Consider the following 21,492-nt stretch of genomic DNA (forward strand, 5'->3'; position numbering starts at 1 on the left):
TTGCAGAGCCCCTGATATGCCTAAACAGTAGAAACCCCCCACAAGTGACCCCATTTTGAAAACTAGACCCCCCAAGGAACTAATCTAGATGTGTGGTGAGCACTTTCAATCCCCAAGTGCTTCACAGAAGTTTACAACGCAGAGCCGTGAAAATAAAAAATCATTTTTCTTTCCTCAAAAAAGATGTTTTAGCAAGCAATTTTTTATTTTCACAAGGGTAACAGGAGAATTTGGACCCCAATATTTGTTGCCCAGTTTGTTGTGAGTACGCTGATACCCCATATGTGGGGGTAAACCACTGTTTGGGCACACGTCAGGGCTCGGAAGGGAAGTAGTGACATTTGAAATGCAGACTTTGATGGAATGGTCTGCGGGCGTCACATTGCATTTGCAGAGCCTCTGATGTGCCTAAACAGTAGAAACACCCCACAAGTGACCCCATTTTGGAAACTAGACCCCCAAGGAACTAATCTAGATGTGTGGTGAGCACTTTCAACCCCCAAGTGCTTCACAGAAGTTTATAACGCAGAGCCGTGAAAATAAAAAATAATTGTTCTTTCCTCAAAAATTATGTTTTAGCAAGTAATTTTTTATTTTTGCAAGGGTAACAGGAGAAATTGGACCCCAACAGTTGTTGCCCAGTTTGTCCTGAGTACGCTGGTACCCCAAATGTGGGGGTAAACCACTGTTTGGGCGCACGTCGGGGCTTGGAAGGGCGGGAGCACCATTTGACTTTTTGAACGCAAGATTGGCTGGAATCAATGGTGGCGCCATGTTGCGTTTGGAGACCCCTGATGTGCCTAAACAGTGGAAACCCCTCATTTCTAACTTCAACACTAACCCCAACACACCCCTAATCCTAATCCCAACTGTAGCCATAACCCTAATCACAACCCTAACCCCAACACACCCCTAACCACAACCCTAACCGCAACACACCCGTAACCCTAATTCCAACCCTAATCCTAACCCTAATCCCAACCGTAACCCTAATCCCAACCCTAACCACAACTGTAACCCCAACACACCCCTAACCCTATCCGTAACCCTAACCACAAGCCTAATCTTAACCCTATTTCAAACCCTAGCCCTAATTCCAACCCTAACTCTAATTCCAACCCTAACCCTAAGGCTATGTGCCCACGTTGCGGATTCGTGTGAGATTTTTCCGCACGATTTTTGAAAAATCTGCAGGTAAAAGGCACTGCGTTTTACCTGCGGATTTACAGCAGATTTCCAGTGTTTTTTTGTGCGGATTTCACCTGCGGATTCCTATTGAGGAACAGGTGTAAAACGCTGCGGAATCCGCACAAAGAATTGACATTCTGCGGAAAATACAACGCAGCGTTTCTGCATGGAATTTTCCGCACCATGGGCACAGCGGATTTGGTTTTCCTTAGGTGTACATGGTACTGTAAACCTGATGGAAAACTGCTTCGAATTCGCAGCGGCCAATCCGCTGCGGATCCGTGGCCAATCCGCTGCGGATCCGCGGCCAATCCGCTGCGGATCCGCGGCCGATCCGCTCTGTGTGCACATGCCATAACCCTACCCCTAACCCTACCCGTAACCCTAACCCTACCCCTAACCCTAACCCTACCCCTAACCCTACCCCTAGTTCTAACCCTAGTTCTAACCCTAACCCTAGTGGAAAAAGAAAAAAAAAAATTTCTTTATTTTATTATTGTCCCTATGGGGGTGATAAAGGGGGGGGGTTATTTATTATTTTTTTATTTTGATCGCTGTGATAGAACCTACCACAGCGATCAAAATGTACTTGTAAGGAATCTGCCGACTGGCAGATTCGGCGGGCGCACTGAGCATGCGCCCGCCATTTTCCAAGATGGCGGCGCCCAGCGAGGAGACGGCCGGACACCGGGAGGATCGGTAAGTATGAAGGGGTGGTGGGGGGGTGGATCGGAGCACAGGGGGGGTGATCGGAGCACAGGGGGGGGGGATCTGAGCAAGGAGGGAGCGGACAGGAGGACGGGGGAGCCGGCAGGCGGACGGAGGGGACCGGACCCCATAACGGAGGACTGGGGGGGCGATCGGTGGGTGTGGGGGGGGGCACTTGAGTATTTCCAGCCTTGGCCGATGATATTGCAGCATCGGCCATGGCTGGATTGTAATATTTCACCAGTTTTTTAGGTGAAATATTACAAATCGCTCTGATTGGCAGTTTCACTTTCAACAGCCAATCAGAGCGATCGTAGCCACGGGGGGGTGAAGCCACCCCCCCTGGGCTGAAGCACCACTCCCCCTGTCTCTGCAGATCGGGTAAAATCGGAGTTAACCCTTTCACCCGATCTGCAGGGACGTGATCATTCCATGACGCATACGCTGCGTCATAGGTCGCTTTGGCACCGACTTTCATGACGCAGCGTATGCGTCAAAGGTCGTTAAGGGGTTAAATGTAGAGATTTAACTGTACTCTTGTGCTTTTGCACACATTTTACAAACCCAAGCTGACAATCATAAACTCCACACCTATCCTCTGGTTTTCTACTACATTGCTTTCTGAATGCATACCTACCTACTGTCACGGGGTTACCGCGAAAGAGTGGAGCCAGAAGACCGCAGCTTCTGATTGCTCTTATTCTGGCTCTGAAAAGAAGCGCTTGTTCATTTTAAATGTGTTTATTTATTCTAGCAGAACAGGGGATAATCGGCCATGTTGGAAATTCCTGTGTGCACAGCTGAGCTCGGTTAGCCACTCCCATCCCCTTTATAATCTGGGCTGTGATACAAATCCTAGTCAGAGCAAGCATTTGCTGCATGGCTAAAAGTGGGAGAGGAGTAAATATGAGGAGAGTTCAAGGAGTTATTAGTGACTGTTGCTTGGTTTGTATGTGTGGTAATTCCTTATCCTCTATTTTGATTTATTCCCCTACCTTCACATCCCAGTGCATTCCTCTGATACATATGAGTGAATATTTTGCATGTCTGGATTTTTCTGTTAATCTTTGTCTGTGTTGCCATGTTTGTTGGGTTGGTGTACTACGATGCACAGTAGTGCCCCCTCTTCCCTGGGTGAGGAAAGAGAACAGATGGAGGGCTAACTCAGGAGATAAGACAAGGGCAGAGGCCTCGGCATCTTCGCCATCTGAAGTATCCCAGGGAGCAAGGCAAGCTAGGGCACCCCCTAGTGTTAGGGACAGGGAAGGAGCCCCTGGTCCTGGGTCACCTGACAGCTGTGTCATGTGGCAAGCGTTCAAAAATTGGGGTTTCAAAAACTGTCAAAAGTTAATTACAGTGTAGTGTTTTACAAAATGTGTGATATAATTTAAAGTGACAATAGCATTAGACAGGACAGTGTAAAAGAAAAAAAACAGATTGTTTAAAAATGTGTGAGTCATTAGCAGCAGCAGCAGCAGAAGCCATACCACCACTACCACCACCACTGGCACAATCATCTTGGCAGTGTATTACCAAATGCAGGCCATAATTTGTCTACTTCATCTTTTGGAAGCATATTAGTGGGGAGCAATTGGAGAGTATTAAGGAATATATGGCAGAAAATTTATGACTTGAGTAAGTGTTCTGCAAAGAATGGTCTGCTTGATCACAAATGACAAAGAGGGATACTATTTGGATCTTTGTTTATCTTACAAAACATGAAAAGTATGCCACATCTCTGTTTTATTAAATAACCTGTTGGTTACCATTTATTTCTATGGTGAGATCATTGTGACTAGAGATGAGTGAATATTTAAATGTTCAGTTCAAATTACGATTGCCGAATTTGCAATATTCACCGATTTATTCATCGAATATTCACCAAACATAGCCCAACACTATTCAAGTAAATTGGAGGCCCAAAAGCTGCCAAAACAAATCAAGTGAGGGACAGACATCAGGGAAGTGGAATCAATTCACGCACAGTGCAAATTGTAGCATAGCATGGCAGCAATCAGCCAATCATGAGGTATCGGGGTCTAGGCCAGCATTTACAGCTTTGAATTGAATGTCAAAAAAAGAAGAGGTGGGTGAGAGATCAGAGTAGGCCTGCTGTGCTGGGAGCCCTGATACCACATGCAACAGCTCAACCTGCTTTCATGCTCAGTCACACTCAAGTGGCACAAATATCAGTTTCATAGACTACTATTTTCAGAAAACTCTAAGGATAGTAACACAGGTAGTTGATTCAAAGGAAGTGGAGTCCTGACGGTTTCTGAGGCCTACTGCTACAGGCAACATGCATGAAGGAGACCCAACCAGAAGTCTACACATTCACAAAAATTAGTGCAAGACACCAAAAAAGTGGCATCAATTGCAACAGAGTAGAACTAGCATAGCAGGGCCAACACCTCTTCCACTACAGCCAACCCAGCAGATGGAGACTGTAATTGGCAAGGTGTTGGAACCACTGTGCCATATCCCTTGGAAAGGCTGGAGGGGCATAACTAGATGGCCTACCATATCTCAACTCGGATAAGTGGCAGCAGGTGAAAACTCTGACCCAAGAAGGGACAAGGAGGTGGCACCAAGTGCTACTCCAGGGCTGAGCTGCAGAGGGTGGCAGCTGACCCCCTGCAGCGGGTAGGCTGCTATGGTCTGAAGGAGGGATGAAGAATGCAGGCAGGCACTGTAGGGACACTGGAAGCACGTGTGCAGATGGGACTGGCTGAGGAACAGTACAGCACGGGCAGGTGTAGGCTGAACAGGGTGTGGGATAGATGGGCATTGGCAGATGTGATCTGGACCGGCTGATGGACAGAAGAGCCAGGCAGGTATGAGCAGATGTGTACAGGGTAGACAAGCAGACTGGTGGACCTGGGGAACCTGACAACTAGCAAGCATGTAAGGCAAACTAACAACGTAGCTCAGGCACCTCCATATTGGAGGAAAAGCCTTAAATAGAAGGTGTCGCCCAGCTAAAGGCTGGAAAGACCTTAGGCTGATGCATGGGGTCCCTTTAGGCCTGGCCTGGGCCTACAACTGAACTTTGGGGGACAGCGACACATGGGGGTGAGATGAGGAGGTGGTGTGTGAGTGGGAGAAAATGAATATCCTGTTTGTTAGGTATGAGGAAATCCAACAAAGGGCCAAGTCTGGAATGTCAACAGATCAGAAAGTCTGTATTAAGAGGGAATGGTCCACTGTGTCAAAGGCAGATGCCAGGTCCAGGCGAGCGAGGAGGACAAACTAGCATTGCTTTGATTTGGCGGTTAGTAGGTCATTGGTGACTTTAGTCATGGCAGCTTCAGTGTAATGGTACTGTCTGAAGCCAGATTGTAAATGGTCAAAGGGTGAGCAAGAGGAAAAGTGGGAGGACAGTTCAAAAAGGACATGTTATTCCAGTACTTTGAAGGCATAGGGGAGAAATGAGATGGGGCAAAAGCTAGACTCAGAGGATGGGTAAAGGGTGGGCTTTTTGAGGATTGGTGTGATTGAGGTATGTTTCAATCAGGAGGGGAAGACACCAGTTGTTAGTGACAGGTTAAAGAGGTGGGTTAGGCTTGGGAAGAAGACTGTGGTAAGTTTTGGAATGAGGTGGGACATATTGGGTTAAGTTCACAGGTGGTGAGGCAAAGTCTTCAGCTGAGATTAGAGGAGATGGAGGGGGAGCTGGTGGACGCAGGAGAGAATTGAAAGTACTGAATATCTGTTTAGGGTTGTGAGACAGGTATGATATGAGGGATGAGAAGTTGGTTTCTTTTGCTGGAGTGACCAATTGCCCAGCATTTTTACAACTTCTGCTACTGGACGGGCTACTCCACTCCCATTCTTTGGCAGCCGCACAGAGGTACACTTTGTCAATCAGGGCCAGAAAGAACATGTACTCAAGTAGATGGCAAGTGCTGCATCAAGTGGCCTCTATGCCTCTTCCTCCACCTTAACATCACACACAATACAGTCCTCAATGGTGGCACCCCAATTACCTTTTTTCCCCCAGGTCACACATTTCCAACAGCCCAACTGACTGTTGAGAACCACAGATGGCTGACTATGAAATTTTTTTTCAGTTTGATCTAGGGCCGGATGAAGTAGGGTCCAAACAGAATCTAAACCCTCTTTAATGGTCGTTAACATCAGTGGGTGGAAGTGATTCATTTGTGACAAGACTCAGATAATTGAGGCACCTGAGTGCTGTACTGTGCTGTCAGGGCAGGAAGAGGAGGAGGTTGACTCTCAGGGTGAGGAGTGGGAGAACACAAAGGATGATGATGAAGAAGTAGAACACACTTGGTGTAAACCCAGAGACATGCAGCTGAGTAACTCAGAAGAGGGGGAGGAGGAGGGAGACAAGGAGGTTATGTGAGCTCTATTGTGCTGTATGAGGTTAGTTGCAGAAGAATTTTTTTGGTCTTTGTATGAGGCCAGTGTAATATAGATTAGCGGCTCCAAACTATTTTAAAGTGAGCTCTACCATACAGTATGATGTTAGTAACAGAAGAAAGAATTGTTTAAGTGTGAACGAGAACTGTACAACAAAGAAGATATGCTCCAAACAATGTTAAAATTAGATCTCCCCTATTGTATGACATTAGTAAATGACTTAAAAAAAATTGGGCCCATGGATGAGGCCCAAAATAACATTGACTAGATGCTACACACATTACGCACAATTTCAAAGTGAGATGTCCCCTGTAGATGATGTCTGTGTAACCTAGATTAGAAATTCCAAACAATTTACAAATGAGATCTCCACTCTGTATGACATTAGTGACATAAGACCTATTTTTGGGTGTGGATGACATCTGTATAACACAGACTAGATGCTCCAAACAGTTTCAAAATGAGATCTCCCCTACTGTATCACGTTAGTAACCAAAACAACTTGTTTTTAGTGTGGATGAGGCCTGTATAATGTAGATGATAGGTTCAAAATAATTTCAAACTCTGATCTTGGCTGCTGTGTCACATTTGTAAAAAAAAAATTAATGATTTAATGTGCAACATCTCTGTACACAAAACACTTTCAATGCCACTTAATGAAAAAGTGGAATATGACAGCTGTATCACTTTTAGAAACAGAAAAACATTTTTTTTTAATGTGTGTGAGGTCTGCAGACAACTTCATCTCACCGCAATAAAATTACAATGTGGAATACGGCGGGCTGGATCACATTTTGCAGCATAAAAACATTATTTTTTTTAAAGTGCCTGTGCTGTGCTGACTGTAGAATTTTACTGCCACTAAATAACAAGGTGAAATATAGCTTGGTGAATCACGGTAGCAACTGCACCCAAAAAAATGTTTTCATGCACAACAGCTCAAATCAAAGAACAATGTCACCACACCACTAAATGATAAGGTGGGATATGGCATGCTGCTTCACATTTAGCAAGTGAAAAAATAAGATAGAATTGTCTAGTTGTGCATGGAGCACAATAGAAGCAGCGCACAACACACTTGTATGAAATGTGCCCTGCTGTACATGTCTGTGGACCTCAGTAATGGCACAAAAAAATAAAAATCTGCTGGAAAATCGATTTCACAGCCACACAGGTCACTAGCTAGCTAAACAATAGCTAATAAACAACAGCCTAGCTATCTATCTAACATATAGCTCCTAACAGTGCCAGCATCAGGAGCAGAAACTCTGTGCAGTTACAGTGTCAAAATGGCACTAAAACAAGATGTTGGCTCTTTATATGGAGAGGGATATGTGATTTCAGCAGCCAATGACACAACTCATGGTGACAGGACATTGTGGATATTTCCTGTGCCATGATTGGCTAGCCATAATGTGCACACATAAACTTATAAGAAAATAAAAGTTTACAAGCATGTCGCTCATCTCAGTTCTGCAAACTGCCTACCCCCATTAAACATGTGCCCCATGCTCATCATACACCATCATTATCGTAGCCAAAGTGATGAAAATTCTTTAGTGGCAACACAAATATTTCTCTGCACTTTTCAATGAATGTTTCTGATTTTTTACGATTTTATAAAATTTTGCTCGTGTTTCTGATCACGAATCTGAATGTGCCATATTCATGCTAAATTTATGCTTGGAGATCATTTTTTAAACAAATTTGCTCATCACTAATTGTGACATACCGTATATACTCGAGTATAAGCCGAGATTTTCAGCCCAAATTTTTGGGCTGAAAGTGCCCCCTCGGCTTATACTCGAGTCATGATCGGTGGTGGGGTCGGCGGGTGAGCACTGTCATATACTTACCTAGTCCCGGCGATCCTGGCGCTCCCCCTGCCTGTTACACGGTCTCCGGGTGCAGCAGCCTCTTCCCCTGAGCGGTCACGTGGGACCGCTCATTAGAGAAATGAATAGGCTGCTCCACCCCCCATAGGGGCGGAGCCGCATAATTCATTTCTCTAATCAGCGGTGCCGGTGACCGCTGACAGAGGAAGAGGCTGCGGCACCGAAGACAGGCAGGGGGAAGGAGCGGGACGCCGGGAGCAGGTAAGTATCGCATATTCACCTATCCTGGTTCCACACGCCGGGCGTCGCGCCATCTTCCCGGCGTCTCTCTCTCCGCTCTGACTGTTCAGGCAGAGGGCGCGATGACGCATATAGTGTGCGCGCCGCCCTCTGCCTGATCAGTCAGTGCAGGGAGACGCCGGGAAGATGGCGCCGAGGAGCTGCAAGACAGGTGAGTATGTGTTTTATTTTTTTTTATTGCAGCAGCAGCTATGGGGCAATAATGGACGGTGCAGAGCACTATATGGCACAGCTATGGGGCAGAGCACTATATGGCACAGCTATGGGGCAGAGCACTATATGGCACAGCTATGGGGCAGAGCACTATATGGCACAGCTATGGGGCAGAGCACTATATGGCACAGCTATGGGGCAGAGCACTATATGGCACAGCTATGGGGCAGAGCACTATATGGCACAGCTATGGGGCAGAGCACTATATGGCACAGCTATGGGGCAGAGCACTATATGGCACAGCTATGGGGCAGAGCACTATATGGCACAGCTATGGGGCAGAGCACTATATGGCACAGCTATGGGGCAGAGCACTATATGGCACAGCTATGGGGCAGAGCACTATATGGCACAGCTATGGGGCAGAGCACTATATGGCACAGCTATGGGGCAGAGCACTATATGGCACAGCTATGGGGCAGAGCACTATATGGCACAGCAATGGGGCAGAGCACTATATGGCACAGCTATGGGGCAATGGTGCAGAGCATTATATATATGGCACAGCTATGGGGCAACGGTGCAGAGCACTATATGGCACAGCTATGGGGCAATGGTGCAGAGCATTATATATGTGGCACAGCTATGGGGCAACGGTGCAGAGCATTGTATATATGGCACAGCTTTATGTGGAGCATCTATGGGGCCATAATGAACGGTGCAGAGCATTATATGTGGCACAGCTTTATGTGGAGCATCTATGGGGCCATAATGAACGGTATGGAGCATCTATTTTTAATTTTGAAATTCACCGGTACCTGCTGCATTTTTCCCCCTAGGCTTATACTCGAGTCAATAAGTTTTCCCAGTTTTTTGTGGCAAAATTAGGGGGGTCGGCTTATACTCGGGTCGGCTTATACTCGAGTATATACGGTAACTAAGTCTGTATGTAGCTGAAAGGGGGTGAATACAGTCCTAGTATAGCTTAGAGTGTTGCATGTATCTTTTCAATGGCAGGAGAGGCTCCACAGCGTTATGATTCGCTGTTGAGTATGTTTTTTGGCAAAATTCGCCAGACTTAGCAAATTTGAATTTCAAAAGATTCAACCATATCTACTCCTAGCTGATCCAAAGCACCATTATTGTGTTAACTATTTGAAAAATATTCCCCTTGGAGAAGCAAACCTCAATAAGCAAGGATACAAAATAAAAATTCATCTTTAAAAGACAACAATATTAGTGTGGTGCAAGAAAACACTTTTTAGAATAGAGAAATTGTAACATTTACCATGGACATTATGCTAGCTGTTCAAAAGAATAATATTTTTCTGGCATTTGTTGACTTTTACAATGGATTGGAACTTAAAATGCCTCCTTTAATGTTTAATAATTATTCTTATGTTTCTTCTTTTGGTAATGCTGGTACTCAGACTATTTGTAGACATTTCATTAATGTGTGATTTATTCATGACTACATTATGAGTATTTTGTTTGCTTAATTGTTTGTCTATTTTTCAAATATTCATGCAAGATTATTGAGCCATCTACAATAATAGTAACATCTAATATTATAAAATTGCAATTTAAAGTTGTTGGCAGATATGCAACAGATACAGACTTATTTATGTGCAGGAGGAGTTTACACTTTTCTGACAGTAGATGGCGATGTTGTTACTGTTATATGCTTAGTTGAAGGTAATGCATATACTTGTTGTACTTTTGTTTCATTTTCTCTCTGGAAAAGTAGCAAAAGTTTCTCCTATGTGAGTGGTTATCTCAAAGAAGAGCACAAAAACAATGGATTTAAAGAGAATATGTCAGTAGGATCAACCCTCCTAAGCCATATACACAAACTGGTCACAGAAAGTTGAATAAAATGGTCCCTTGATATTTGCAATTCAATATCTTATTCAAGAGAATTCCACGTTTTTAATATGTAAATGAGGTGTTAAGTTTTATAAGCCAGACACAAATCTTCCTGAGAGTCTGCCTAAAGAGCTTATTTTAAATGAAACTGAGCATTACTAGTATGAGACATTTAATGACTGTCTCATTACAAAAAGAATCTACAGCTGCCCTCTCAAGGTGCCGGTAGCTCTTCTGCCGAGCTGTGCCTGATAACCAAATCAGCACAACAGAGTTATACATTGTCTGATTGCAAACACAACAAACACACCTGCATTGATATCAGCTCTACTGTACTGCCCCTCTCCCCCACACTGGCTACCAGTGAAATGGAAACTGAAGCAATATGCGAGGACAACTGCAGGGCAAATGTAGTAGTACAATAGAAGTGAACTCATTACAATGTTAGCTCTGTTCAGGGCCGGCTCCAGGTTTTTGAGGGCCCCGGGCGAAAGAGTCTCAGTGGGCACCCCTTTAACACATAGCACGATCCATGATGCCCAGATCCAGCAGAGAAATATAGGTATAGTACAATGCCAGATTTCACTTCTTACATGAGTGATAGCTATTGAAAATTTTGCAGTGTATATATACAGGACAGGAGGAGTGGTACTGTGCAGTGTATATATACAGGGGAGTGATGGTACTGTGCAGTGTATATATACAGGACAGGAAGAGTGGTACTGTGCGGTGTATATATACAGGACAGGAGGAGTGGTACTGTGCAGTGTATATATACAGGACAGGAGGAGTGGTACTGTGCAGTGTATATATACAGGCCAGGAGGAGTGGTACTGTGCAGTGTATATATACAGGACAGGAGAAGTGGTACTGTGCAGTGTATATATACAGGACAGGAAGAGTGTCATGATACTGTGCAGTGTATATATACAGGGGAGTGGTACTGTGCAGTGTATATATACAGGACAGGAAGAGTGATACTGTGCAGTGTATATATACAGGAGGAGTGGTACTGTGCAGTATATATATACAGGACAGGAGGAGTGGTACTGTGCAGTGTATATATACAGGACAGGAGGAGAGGTGCTGTGCAGTGTATATATATCAGGGGAGAGGTACTGTGCAGTGTATATATACAGGGGAGTGGTACTGTGCAGTGTATATATACAGGGGAGTGGTACTGTGCAGTGTGTATATACAGGAGGAGTGGTACTGTGCAGTGTATATATACAGGGGAGTGGTACTGTGCAGTGTATATATACAGGAGGAGTGGTACTGTGCAGTGTATATACTTCAACAGCCACCCAGCCCAGGCCCCAGCCCCTGTCCGGTATATATATTATATATACTGTACAGTATCTATACAGGCTGTGCTGGGGGCCTGGGCTGGGTGGCTGCTGAAGTATATAATATATATACATATGTCATCTGCAGCCACCCAGCCCATGGCTGCCCCAGGTCACCCAGGCTGTCAGAATATACAGCGATAGCATGGTACTCACTCAGGCGCGGGTAGGAGCTCCTCCGGAAAATGCCTGATAAGTTTAGCACTGCAGCCAGGGGCGGAGAGCAGAGCAGGAGAACGTGCTCTCTCCGCCCACAAACAGTGTCACGCTGGCTGCCTTCTTAACCCCTATGTGCCTGGCCCTGCACTGACTGAGAAGATGCTTGTGCCAGCACAAATTGAAAGGGTAAGCGGCCAGATGGATCTATGACTGCGTGAGAGGGCCCCCCGTCTCTCCAGGGCCCCGGCACTTGCCCGGGTGCGCCGGGTGCTGATGCCGGCCCTGGCTCTGTTGTACTGTTATTTCTGATCTCACTTATAGGTCTGTGTGCAAGTATGAGAGCAATAAATGGGAGCAAAGTGTCAGTCATTTATGGGTTCAGATTGGTAATGACCCCTTCATTTAAAAAAAAAGCTCTGAAAGAAGATTTTCATGCAGATCTTTATGCAGCCCATGAATCTTAACAGCTCATTTACAAAAACATGGATTTCTAAAGAATAAGATATCAGATCGCAATATTGCGCTCAATCTTTTCTTACTATATGATAGCACTTGCATTATAATTGCATTGAAATAATCTTTTTCTGCCATGAGATTTCCTTTTTGGAGAAAATTAGGTTCTACCTCTTCTAAAAAAAAAGATGAAAACAGGAGGCAATAAACAGGTTTGTAAAATTAGGGGAAGACATGAGGGATGAGTGCATCTTGCAAAATTTGAATTAGCCTTTTTATGCACATTTTCTTGGGAAATTGAATTTGCAGAGAAGTTATTCTTTGCAACTGAAATGTCCCGTATTATGCACTGGTTCCAGAGGATAATAAATGTAATATGTAAAAAAATGAAAAAATACTTCTCCTGACCCTCTTCTCCTCACCATCACTCGTCCAGTCCTTGCTTACCACCTTATCACCGCCATAAGATCTGTATCCCCAGTCATCCTCTCGCTAGGCTTTCCAGCACTGATGAGACTCGGGTTCTGTGGAAGTATATGAAAGGTCACAATGTCATTACGTCACAATGTACATCATGACCTTTTGGGGCCATTTTATGGTTCAGAAAATGGGTGGCCAGCGACAGCAATTTTTCTGAATCCATGCTGAAGTGATTTACAAAAAATCAGCATTTTGGCAAATGCAGATTTTTGTAATATATGAGTATGTTTCAATCCTATTCCATTATATTCGTTCATCTCTAGAAAACATAATAGACAGAAAATGAATAAGATAAGTGGTTAGCTATAATTGAAATGAAGTAAACAAAATGGGATTGTGGTCTTATCAAATTATTCAAATTGATACAATACTGTCAAGCCCAATTTTGATCTAGAATAAAAAATGCACTTTAATTAGTTTATTATTTTAATCTTTGCACTGCTTTATACTGGGGCTACTTCAATTACATGGTTTCCAGAATCTTTAATATTACAATACTAATCTACTTAATTTTGGATACCTTCATGTTTGTGTAAAACTTTGATCATTGCATTTTTTTTAATTGATGATGAAACAATTAATTAGACAATGGCTATTCTTTTATACTCTTATCAGACAGATTGATCCATAATTATAAAGTATCTTAATGACTTGTTTTTCTCATGACATGCAATTAGATTAGAACTTGGGACTGCATGAAACTGTTGCAATAACATTATGAACTATATTTTCTTAGTAGAGTTTAGATTGAAAAAATCAGAATTTTCAATGCCTTGCTTAGCTATCACTAATTTGTTTTTGATATGAAGGTATCAGGTAAAGTTCAAAAATCACTGTAAAGCAATCTTCTGGGCAGCAAAAAATAATAATACAGATTATTGTATGGAAGCATCAGGTCAAGGCTGAGCACAAGGTCCAGTTCATAGAGATTGTATAGATGGTGAGAATACTATAAGATATTTGGAGTACAATGATGCATGACAGAATTTATTTTCTGTCAAATTTGTTTAGAAAAAAATCCTCAGATGTCTAAAGCAATAGGAGGCTGATGCAATGCAAGAAAATAGGAGCACTTTTAAAGCCTTATAAAATACTAAGACTAAACACCTTTACGACTTTTGATATATCCATATGTCCAGGTCATTTGGTACTTAGCAACTTTGGACACATGGATACATCATGGCCATTTTGCACACAAACTTCACTGGGTGTCAGCTGATCCCGACAACTGACACACGGCACTCAGTACAGTAGCAGTGCCTGCACCACTCTTTGCATTATTTAGCGGGATAAAGTGCCATCGATATCGATCGCAGTATTTAGCAGGCAAGCAAAGGGAGGGAGCCCCCTCTGCTCTCTAAACAGCATCCCCACGTCATTGCGAGTGACAGATCGTTACCATGGTGGCTCAATGTCATCACTAAAGCTAGCAAATTGCTTATACCATGCTCAGAATATGGTGTGGCAAGTTTGTGTGTCGGTGCAACAATGTCAGTTTCTAAAACATAGCTCCTGCTTTGCTGTGCTTTACAAGCTATCAGACTGCTTAAAGTGAAAGTTCCATAGTGCAACACTATAAAAAAGTAAAAGAAAGTGAAAAAAGTGACATTTGAAAAAAATACTTTAAAAAATCGCAAAATTATTAAAAAAAACATATATATATATATATGGTACCCATAAATAAATATTTTTATGAAAAAAACAGCAAAAAAAGTACACAAAAGAATTGCGGTGTCTAGAACGACCCAACCTATAAAGCTATCCCACTAGTTAATGCCTTTAGTGAACACTGCAAAAAAACTGAGGCAAAAAATAAGCTTTATCATCACATCATCAAACAAATGTGGAAAAAAAACACTATAAGGCCAGGGTCACACTTGCGAGTGCAATGCGAGAAACTAGCACGAGTTTCTCGCATCAATACCTAGCACTGCTGCCGGAACTCGGGACTGGCGCGTGCTGCTGTATATAAATACATGCAGCTGCACACTCCGGTCCCGAGTGCCGGCGGCAGTGCTGGGTATTGATGTGAGAGACTCGAAAAGTGTGACCCCAGCCTAAAATAAAGAATGTAAATTAAAATGGTATACCTGAAAAGGTAATCTTGCTCTGCAAAAAAAAAGCCATCATAGAGCGCTATCATTGGAAAAATAAAAAGTTCTAGCTTTCAGAATAAAGCTATGCAAAAATAATATTTTTTTTGTATAAAACAGTTTATATTGTGCAAAAGCACCGAAACATAGAAAAATTATATACCGTTGGTATCGTTGTAATTGTACTGACCCAAGGATTGAAGCTGCCTTAGCAAATTTACCAAATGCGGAATGGTATTAAAAAATTCTAAATAACTATTCACAGTACGGTGGCTTAAATCCCACCAAGGACAAACATCTGCAAGGAGTTTGTATGTTCTCCCTGTGTTTGATGATAATGTGTGCAAAATTGTAAAGCTCTGCGGAATATGTTAGTGCTATATAAAAATAAAGATTATTATTATGAACTGGTGGTCTTTGTTCATTCTCACTCCCAAAAATTGGAATAGAAAGCAATAAAAAAAATGTATGTGTCAAAAAAATTGTACCAATAAAAGACATGACTGTGTTGGCTGAAACATGGAAAAATTATAGCTCTCAAAATATGGCGATGCAAAAACTAGTTTTTGCAAAAACAAAGTCTATAAGTGCGCGACAGCAGCCAAACAGAAAAATCTGATATAAATCTGATAATCGCACGAGCCTGAATAATAAAGTCACCTAATCACTTATACCGAAAGAGGAACTGTGTAAAAAATAAATAAAACCAATTCTTTACCTACTGTTGATTTATTCATTCTGCCTCCCAAAGACTGAGTAAGTGATTAAACCAGGGCTTCCATGTAGAACTCCAAAATACGTGATTCTGATGGATCCCCCGGAGGAAGATTCCCTATAATGAGGAAGATGGAGACACTGTGGACACCATCTGACCTATGATCCAGCGTTGTCAATCTTTCTAGGCGTGCACACAGTTTGGTGCACTTCTGAAAAAAAAGATCCCTGAACAGAGGCCAGATGGAGTGCAGGATAACTCTGCTGCATCATTATAGTGAATGGGTCCTTTGAGGGTTTCATCTGAATCACATTATTCAGAGATTTAGATGGAAACCCAAAGTAAGTGCTCATCATAGATCACAGGAGAAATGAGGTCCCAAACTTTATGTAAAATGTTCCCAATAAAAGCTTTAACTTAATCTACAAAAAATGTTCCAACTCAAGTCCGTTATCTGTCAATGAAAATATAGGGGGCACTTTGGGTCCTTGGACCCAAACACAAATTGAGCAAATTCTGTGCTCCCAAATCTAAATGCACCCTCCGTTCTGAGCCCCACAGTGTGCTTAAACCACATTTAGCATTCACATGGTTGGCATTTTTATAGAAATGGGAGCATGCCTAATTTGTGTATGCGTGTCTCCAGAAACATGAGCTGGGCATAACGTACAGGTCACTACAATCGCAGTTTGCAGTTTTCACTCAGCAACATCCACTTCTCCTTTTTTCTGGAAAACACTGGTGGAGTCAAAATCAGCACACCTGTAGATAAATTCCTAAAGGGATATAATTTCCAAAATGGAGTCACTTCATCACTTAAGGGCTCTGCATGAGAAGTCTGCAAACTATTGTAGGAAAAACTACGCTTGAGGAGACAAATAGCACTCTGTCCCTCCCAAGTCTCGACGTATGGCTAAGCAGTACTTGTATAGCCATATATAAGATATTTCTAAATTCAGCAGAAATTGTTGGACAAATATTGTTGCAGTTTTACCCATTTTCCCATGTGAAAATGTAAAATCAGGGGCTAAAACTAAATGTTGGTGGTAAAAATGTAATTATTTTTTTCTTCACTGCCCAATGGTATAAAATTATTTAACCCACCTGTGGCATCAATATGATCAGTGCACCCCTAGATTAATTAACTGAGAGGTATAATTTATAAAATTGTGTCTCTTATGGGGTTTTCTGATGTTAAGGAGTTCTATCAATGTGACATGGCACTCTCAAACTAGTCCAGCAAAATCTGAGCTACAGTATGGCACTTTTCCCGTCTGAGCTTTGCACTGTGCCTTAAAAGTAGTTTTCAACTGCATATGTGTTATCAGCATACTCAGGATAAATTGCACAAGAAATTTTGGGTTTAATTTTCTCTTGTTACCCTTGTGAAAGTAAAAAAAAATTGGCTAAAAGGAAATTTTTTTAGGGAAAAATGTTTTCACAGTTCTACGTTATAAACTTCTGTGAGGCATCTGGGAGTTCAAGGTGCTCACCACACACCTAGATACATTCCATGAGGGGTCTAGTTTCCAAAATAGGGTCACTTTTTCTAGGTTTCCAATGTTTAGGTACATCAGTTCCTCTCCAAACACAACATGGCTTCCACTAATTATTCCAGCTAATTTTGTTTTCAGAAAGTCCAATGGTGCGCTTCCTCCTCCAAAGCCTGCTGTGCACCCAAACAGTTATTTTCCTTCACATTGTTGGGTATCGGCATACTCATGAGAAATTGTGCAACAAATTGTGTGGTGCAATTTCTCCTATTACCCTAGTTTCCAAAATGTGTCACTTGTGGGATGTTTCCACTATTTAGGCACATCAGGGGCTTTCCCAATGTGGCATGGCATCCGATAATTATTTCAACAAATTCTGTATTCAAAAAGTCAAATGGTGCTCCTTACCTTGCAAGCCCTGCCATGTGCCAAAACAGTAGTTTTCCCCCACATATGGGGTATCAGCGAACTCAGGGGAAATTGCACAACAAATTGTATGGTGCAATTTCTCTTGTTATCCTTGTGACAATGCAATATTTGGGGCTAAAAAACATTTTTGTGAGAAAAATGTGATTTTGTTTCACTGCTCAGTGTTATAAACTTCTGTGAAGCAAATGAGAGATCAAGGTGCTCACCACACATCTATATCAGCTCCCTCAGGAGTCTAGTTTCCAAAATAGTGTCACTTGTGAGGGCTTCCACTGTTTAGGTACATCAGGGACTCTTCAAATGCGACATGGCATCCGCTAATTATGCAAGCAAATTTTGCATTCAAAAAGTCAAATGATGTTCCTTCCTTTCTGAGCCCTGCCATGCACCAAAACAGTGGTTTTCCCCCACTCTTGGGGTATCGGCATGCTCAGGAGAAATTGCACAACAATCTTTCAGGTTCAGTTTTTCCTGTTACCCTTGTAAAAATAAAACAAAAATAAGGCCTAAATAAATTTTTTGTGAATAAAAGTTAAATATTCGGTTTTTCCTTCCATATTCTAAAAATTCCTGTGAATAATAATAATAATCTTTATTTTTATATAGGGCTAACTTATTCCACAGCTCTTTACAATTTGCACACATTATCACGGTTGTCCCCGATGGGGCTCACAATCTAAATTCCCTATCAGTATGTCTTTGGAATGTGGCAGGAAACCGAAGAATCCAGAGGAAACCCACGCAAACACAGGGAGAACATACAAACTCCTTGTGAAGCACCTGAAGGGCTAATACATTTTTTTTAAATGTGGTTTTGAGCACCTTGAGGGGTACATTTTTTAGAATGGTGTCACTGTTGGGTATTTTCTGTCATATAGATCACTCAAAGTCACTTAACATGTAATGTAGTCCCTAAAAAATAGTTTTGTGCATTTAGTTGAAAAGATGAGATGAGATTATTCAACTTTTAACCCTTATAACTTTCTAACAAAAAATTATGTTTTTTAATAATTGTACTGATGTAAAGTAGAAATGTGGGAAATGTTTTTTATTAACTATTTTGTGTGATATAACTTTGTGATTTAAGGTCAAAAAATAAAATTTTGAAAATTGCAATATTTTAAATGTTTTTTTCAAATTTCCCTTTTTTTCACAAATATACGCAAACTTTATCAAAAAACTTTACCACTATCATGACGTACGATATGTCATGAAAAAACATTCTCAGAATCAGTGTGATTCACTGTGGTGTTCCAGAATTATTACCTCATAATTAGACACTTGGTGAAAATTGAAAAAATGTCCTGGGGTTAATATGACCATGTGTTTTGCCTTTAAAGAGAATCTGTCATCAGGAACAGCCATGTTTAGCTGTAGAGATAGACATAAAGTTGCTGTTCTACTGATTTAATAGGCACCTTGTGTGTAGAAATCTGCAGCCTGGTTGTTCTTTAATCATCATTAGAAATTTTGGTGCAATAAGCAGTACGTCCATCGGGGCGGATCTTCATCTCCCTCTCTGTTATGGCCCCTTAGCTGTCAATGGTGTCCGTTTCTTCCTACTGTTTAAAATTTAGCACCAGTGCTATCCTTGAGAAGATTGATTTGGTTGTGGACTCCAGTAAAATGGTGCATGTGTTGGTGCATGCGGACATTGACCTCCCAGGGGTCTTCAGTAAAATGGCACCGATTGAGATCCCAGCTTCTTATTTAGCCGAGATCTAAATCTGCATAAAAGCTTCGACATTGGAGACATTTTCCTAAAGGCCAGTGCAAGATGAAAGTTCGCAAGTGCAGCCTACAGTTAGGATAGTGCCAGCATGAATTTTTAAACAGTATGAAGATATGAACACTGGAGGTAGCTGAGGGGCCGTGGCAGAGACGAAAATTCTACACACAGTCCCGCCCTGATGCACAAACAGCTTATTGCACCAAAACTTCTAATGATCATTAAAGAAAAGCCAGGCTGTACACTGAAGGTACCAATTAAATCAGTAAAACAGCGCTTTTATGCCAATATTTTTAGTTTTACATGCCTGATACTGACAACAGGTTCTTTTTAACCCTCCCTTCAAGTATCATCCATACTACACTCTGAAGAGTATTAACCACTTAGACTCTTACTTCCTGAATTTATAAAATGAAATCAAGTAATGGTTCAACATTCCAGATTTTTAAGGCGTGATGCCCGGGATAGCAGATTTTCCCTTATCCATATGTACCCGCACCTGGATCTGTTGAAGTGTTGTTATGCGAAACAGCCATCATCCACCATGCCTCTGTAACCTGCACGTCTTATTAATCTCCAGATCCCACAGTATGGAATAAAAAACTATCACATTATTCTAACTGGTGAGTGCCGCACATGTTCTTACAGCAACACCAATTATCCATGTGTATGACCTCCTCTGGCTGTCACATAGACAATAAATGGAGCAGAAATGGAGCATGCACATCTCTGCTGCTTTCACGATGGGACTCTTCTGCAAGTTACCGAACCCAGTTCTTGGGATTACTGTGATTCCCAGCAGTCAGATTCCCAACGATCAGTGCATTACCCAGTCCCATAGATAGGAGATAACTGCATATGTGAGAGTATGGATAAGTGAAAAGAACCTTGTAAAGAGGAACTCATTAATAGCATATCAGTTTAATTTGATCCTCTCTTCCCTGGATCTTGGGTGGCATAGCAGTGCCAGCATTTTTTCCATCCCTATTTGTTGTTGCATATACTGTATAATTAGAGTTAAATTATAAATTATTTTCTTTATGTTTGAATGGGTGAAAACAATATTTTAGGTGCAGGTGTTGATGTTAGGGTAAGAATGTGTATGGTCTGAATGATTTGAAAAACTCAGTTCTAATTTTTTTAAAGAAATGTCATGTAAATGTCATGTAAATATATTTTTTAAATATGTTATTTGTTTATTTTGTCAGGTTGGCTTCATGAACTGGGAAAACGACTGGAATCCCCTTTTTATAGCAATAATACGCAAGGTGGTCCTACCATCCGAAGTACATATATCGCATCATTATATTTCACACTCAGCAGTCTAACTAGCGTTGGGTTTGGAAATGTTTCTGCTAATACTGATGCTGAGAAGATCTTTTCTATTTGTATCATGTTAATTGGAGGTAATACCAGTATCATTGAAAAATAGTTAAGCAAAATTGTATGGATACAGACACTGAGCAACTTAACTGAAAAGTTTGTCTGTACCATGTCTTATTTTTATAGTGTAACTGTAGATTCAAATCAAAATGTGTATATACTTTGTAATCTAAGAAGGCAAAATCATAAATAAATGAACATACTATTAATTGTGTGCACAAAACATTTTACATATATGATATTAAAACCCCTTTGAGACCAGCCAATCTTTTTGCATTGACATTGCCATATTAGGCTTTGATTTTGGGGGACAATTATAATTATAGTTCTGAATACACAATTCATTTTATCATATTATATATTTGAAAAATGGGAACAAAAATTTCACATGGAGTGAAACTCTGGAAAAATTGCAATTTCACCACTGTTTTTCTGGTTTTGTTTTAAAGATATTAATTGTTTATATTTGTTAAAATATTTCAGTGATAGTTCTGCATGTCGAGCTGATATTTTTATTGATACCATTTTGGGTTACAAATGAAATATTGATCTCTTTTTATTGCATTTTTTGCTCAAACAACAGAATCTGAAAAACTTGCATTTTTACTTTTTTCGGTGTTCAACGTATGTGTTAAATAAATAAAAATTTTAGAATTTGATAGACCTGACTTTTATATAAATTGTGACAAAATGTATGTGTAATATCATTACAGGGAGCATGATGCCTTGTGGAGGCATCATACTATACGTGTCTACATGACAATTAAAAAAACATACAA

At 41.4% G+C, this 21,492-nt stretch overlaps 1 protein-coding gene across 2 annotated transcripts in view; it reads left to right on the top strand.

The window, feature by feature from the left end:
• KCNH8 (potassium voltage-gated channel subfamily H member 8) overlaps window positions 1-21,492 on the top strand; it is a 728,911-nt gene that overhangs the window by 524,954 nt on the left and 182,465 nt on the right. For both annotated transcript variants that reach the window (XM_077268880.1, XM_077268882.1), the window contains one exon: window positions 20,539-20,736. In XM_077268880.1, the coding sequence (XP_077124995.1) occupies window positions 20,539-20,736 (198 nt within the window). The remainder of the gene's footprint in view (window positions 1-20,538; window positions 20,737-21,492) is intronic.

Source organism: Ranitomeya variabilis, chromosome 6 (assembly GCF_051348905.1).
Source record: "Ranitomeya variabilis isolate aRanVar5 chromosome 6, aRanVar5.hap1, whole genome shotgun sequence".
Taxonomy (NCBI): domain Eukaryota; kingdom Metazoa; phylum Chordata; class Amphibia; order Anura; family Dendrobatidae; genus Ranitomeya; species Ranitomeya variabilis.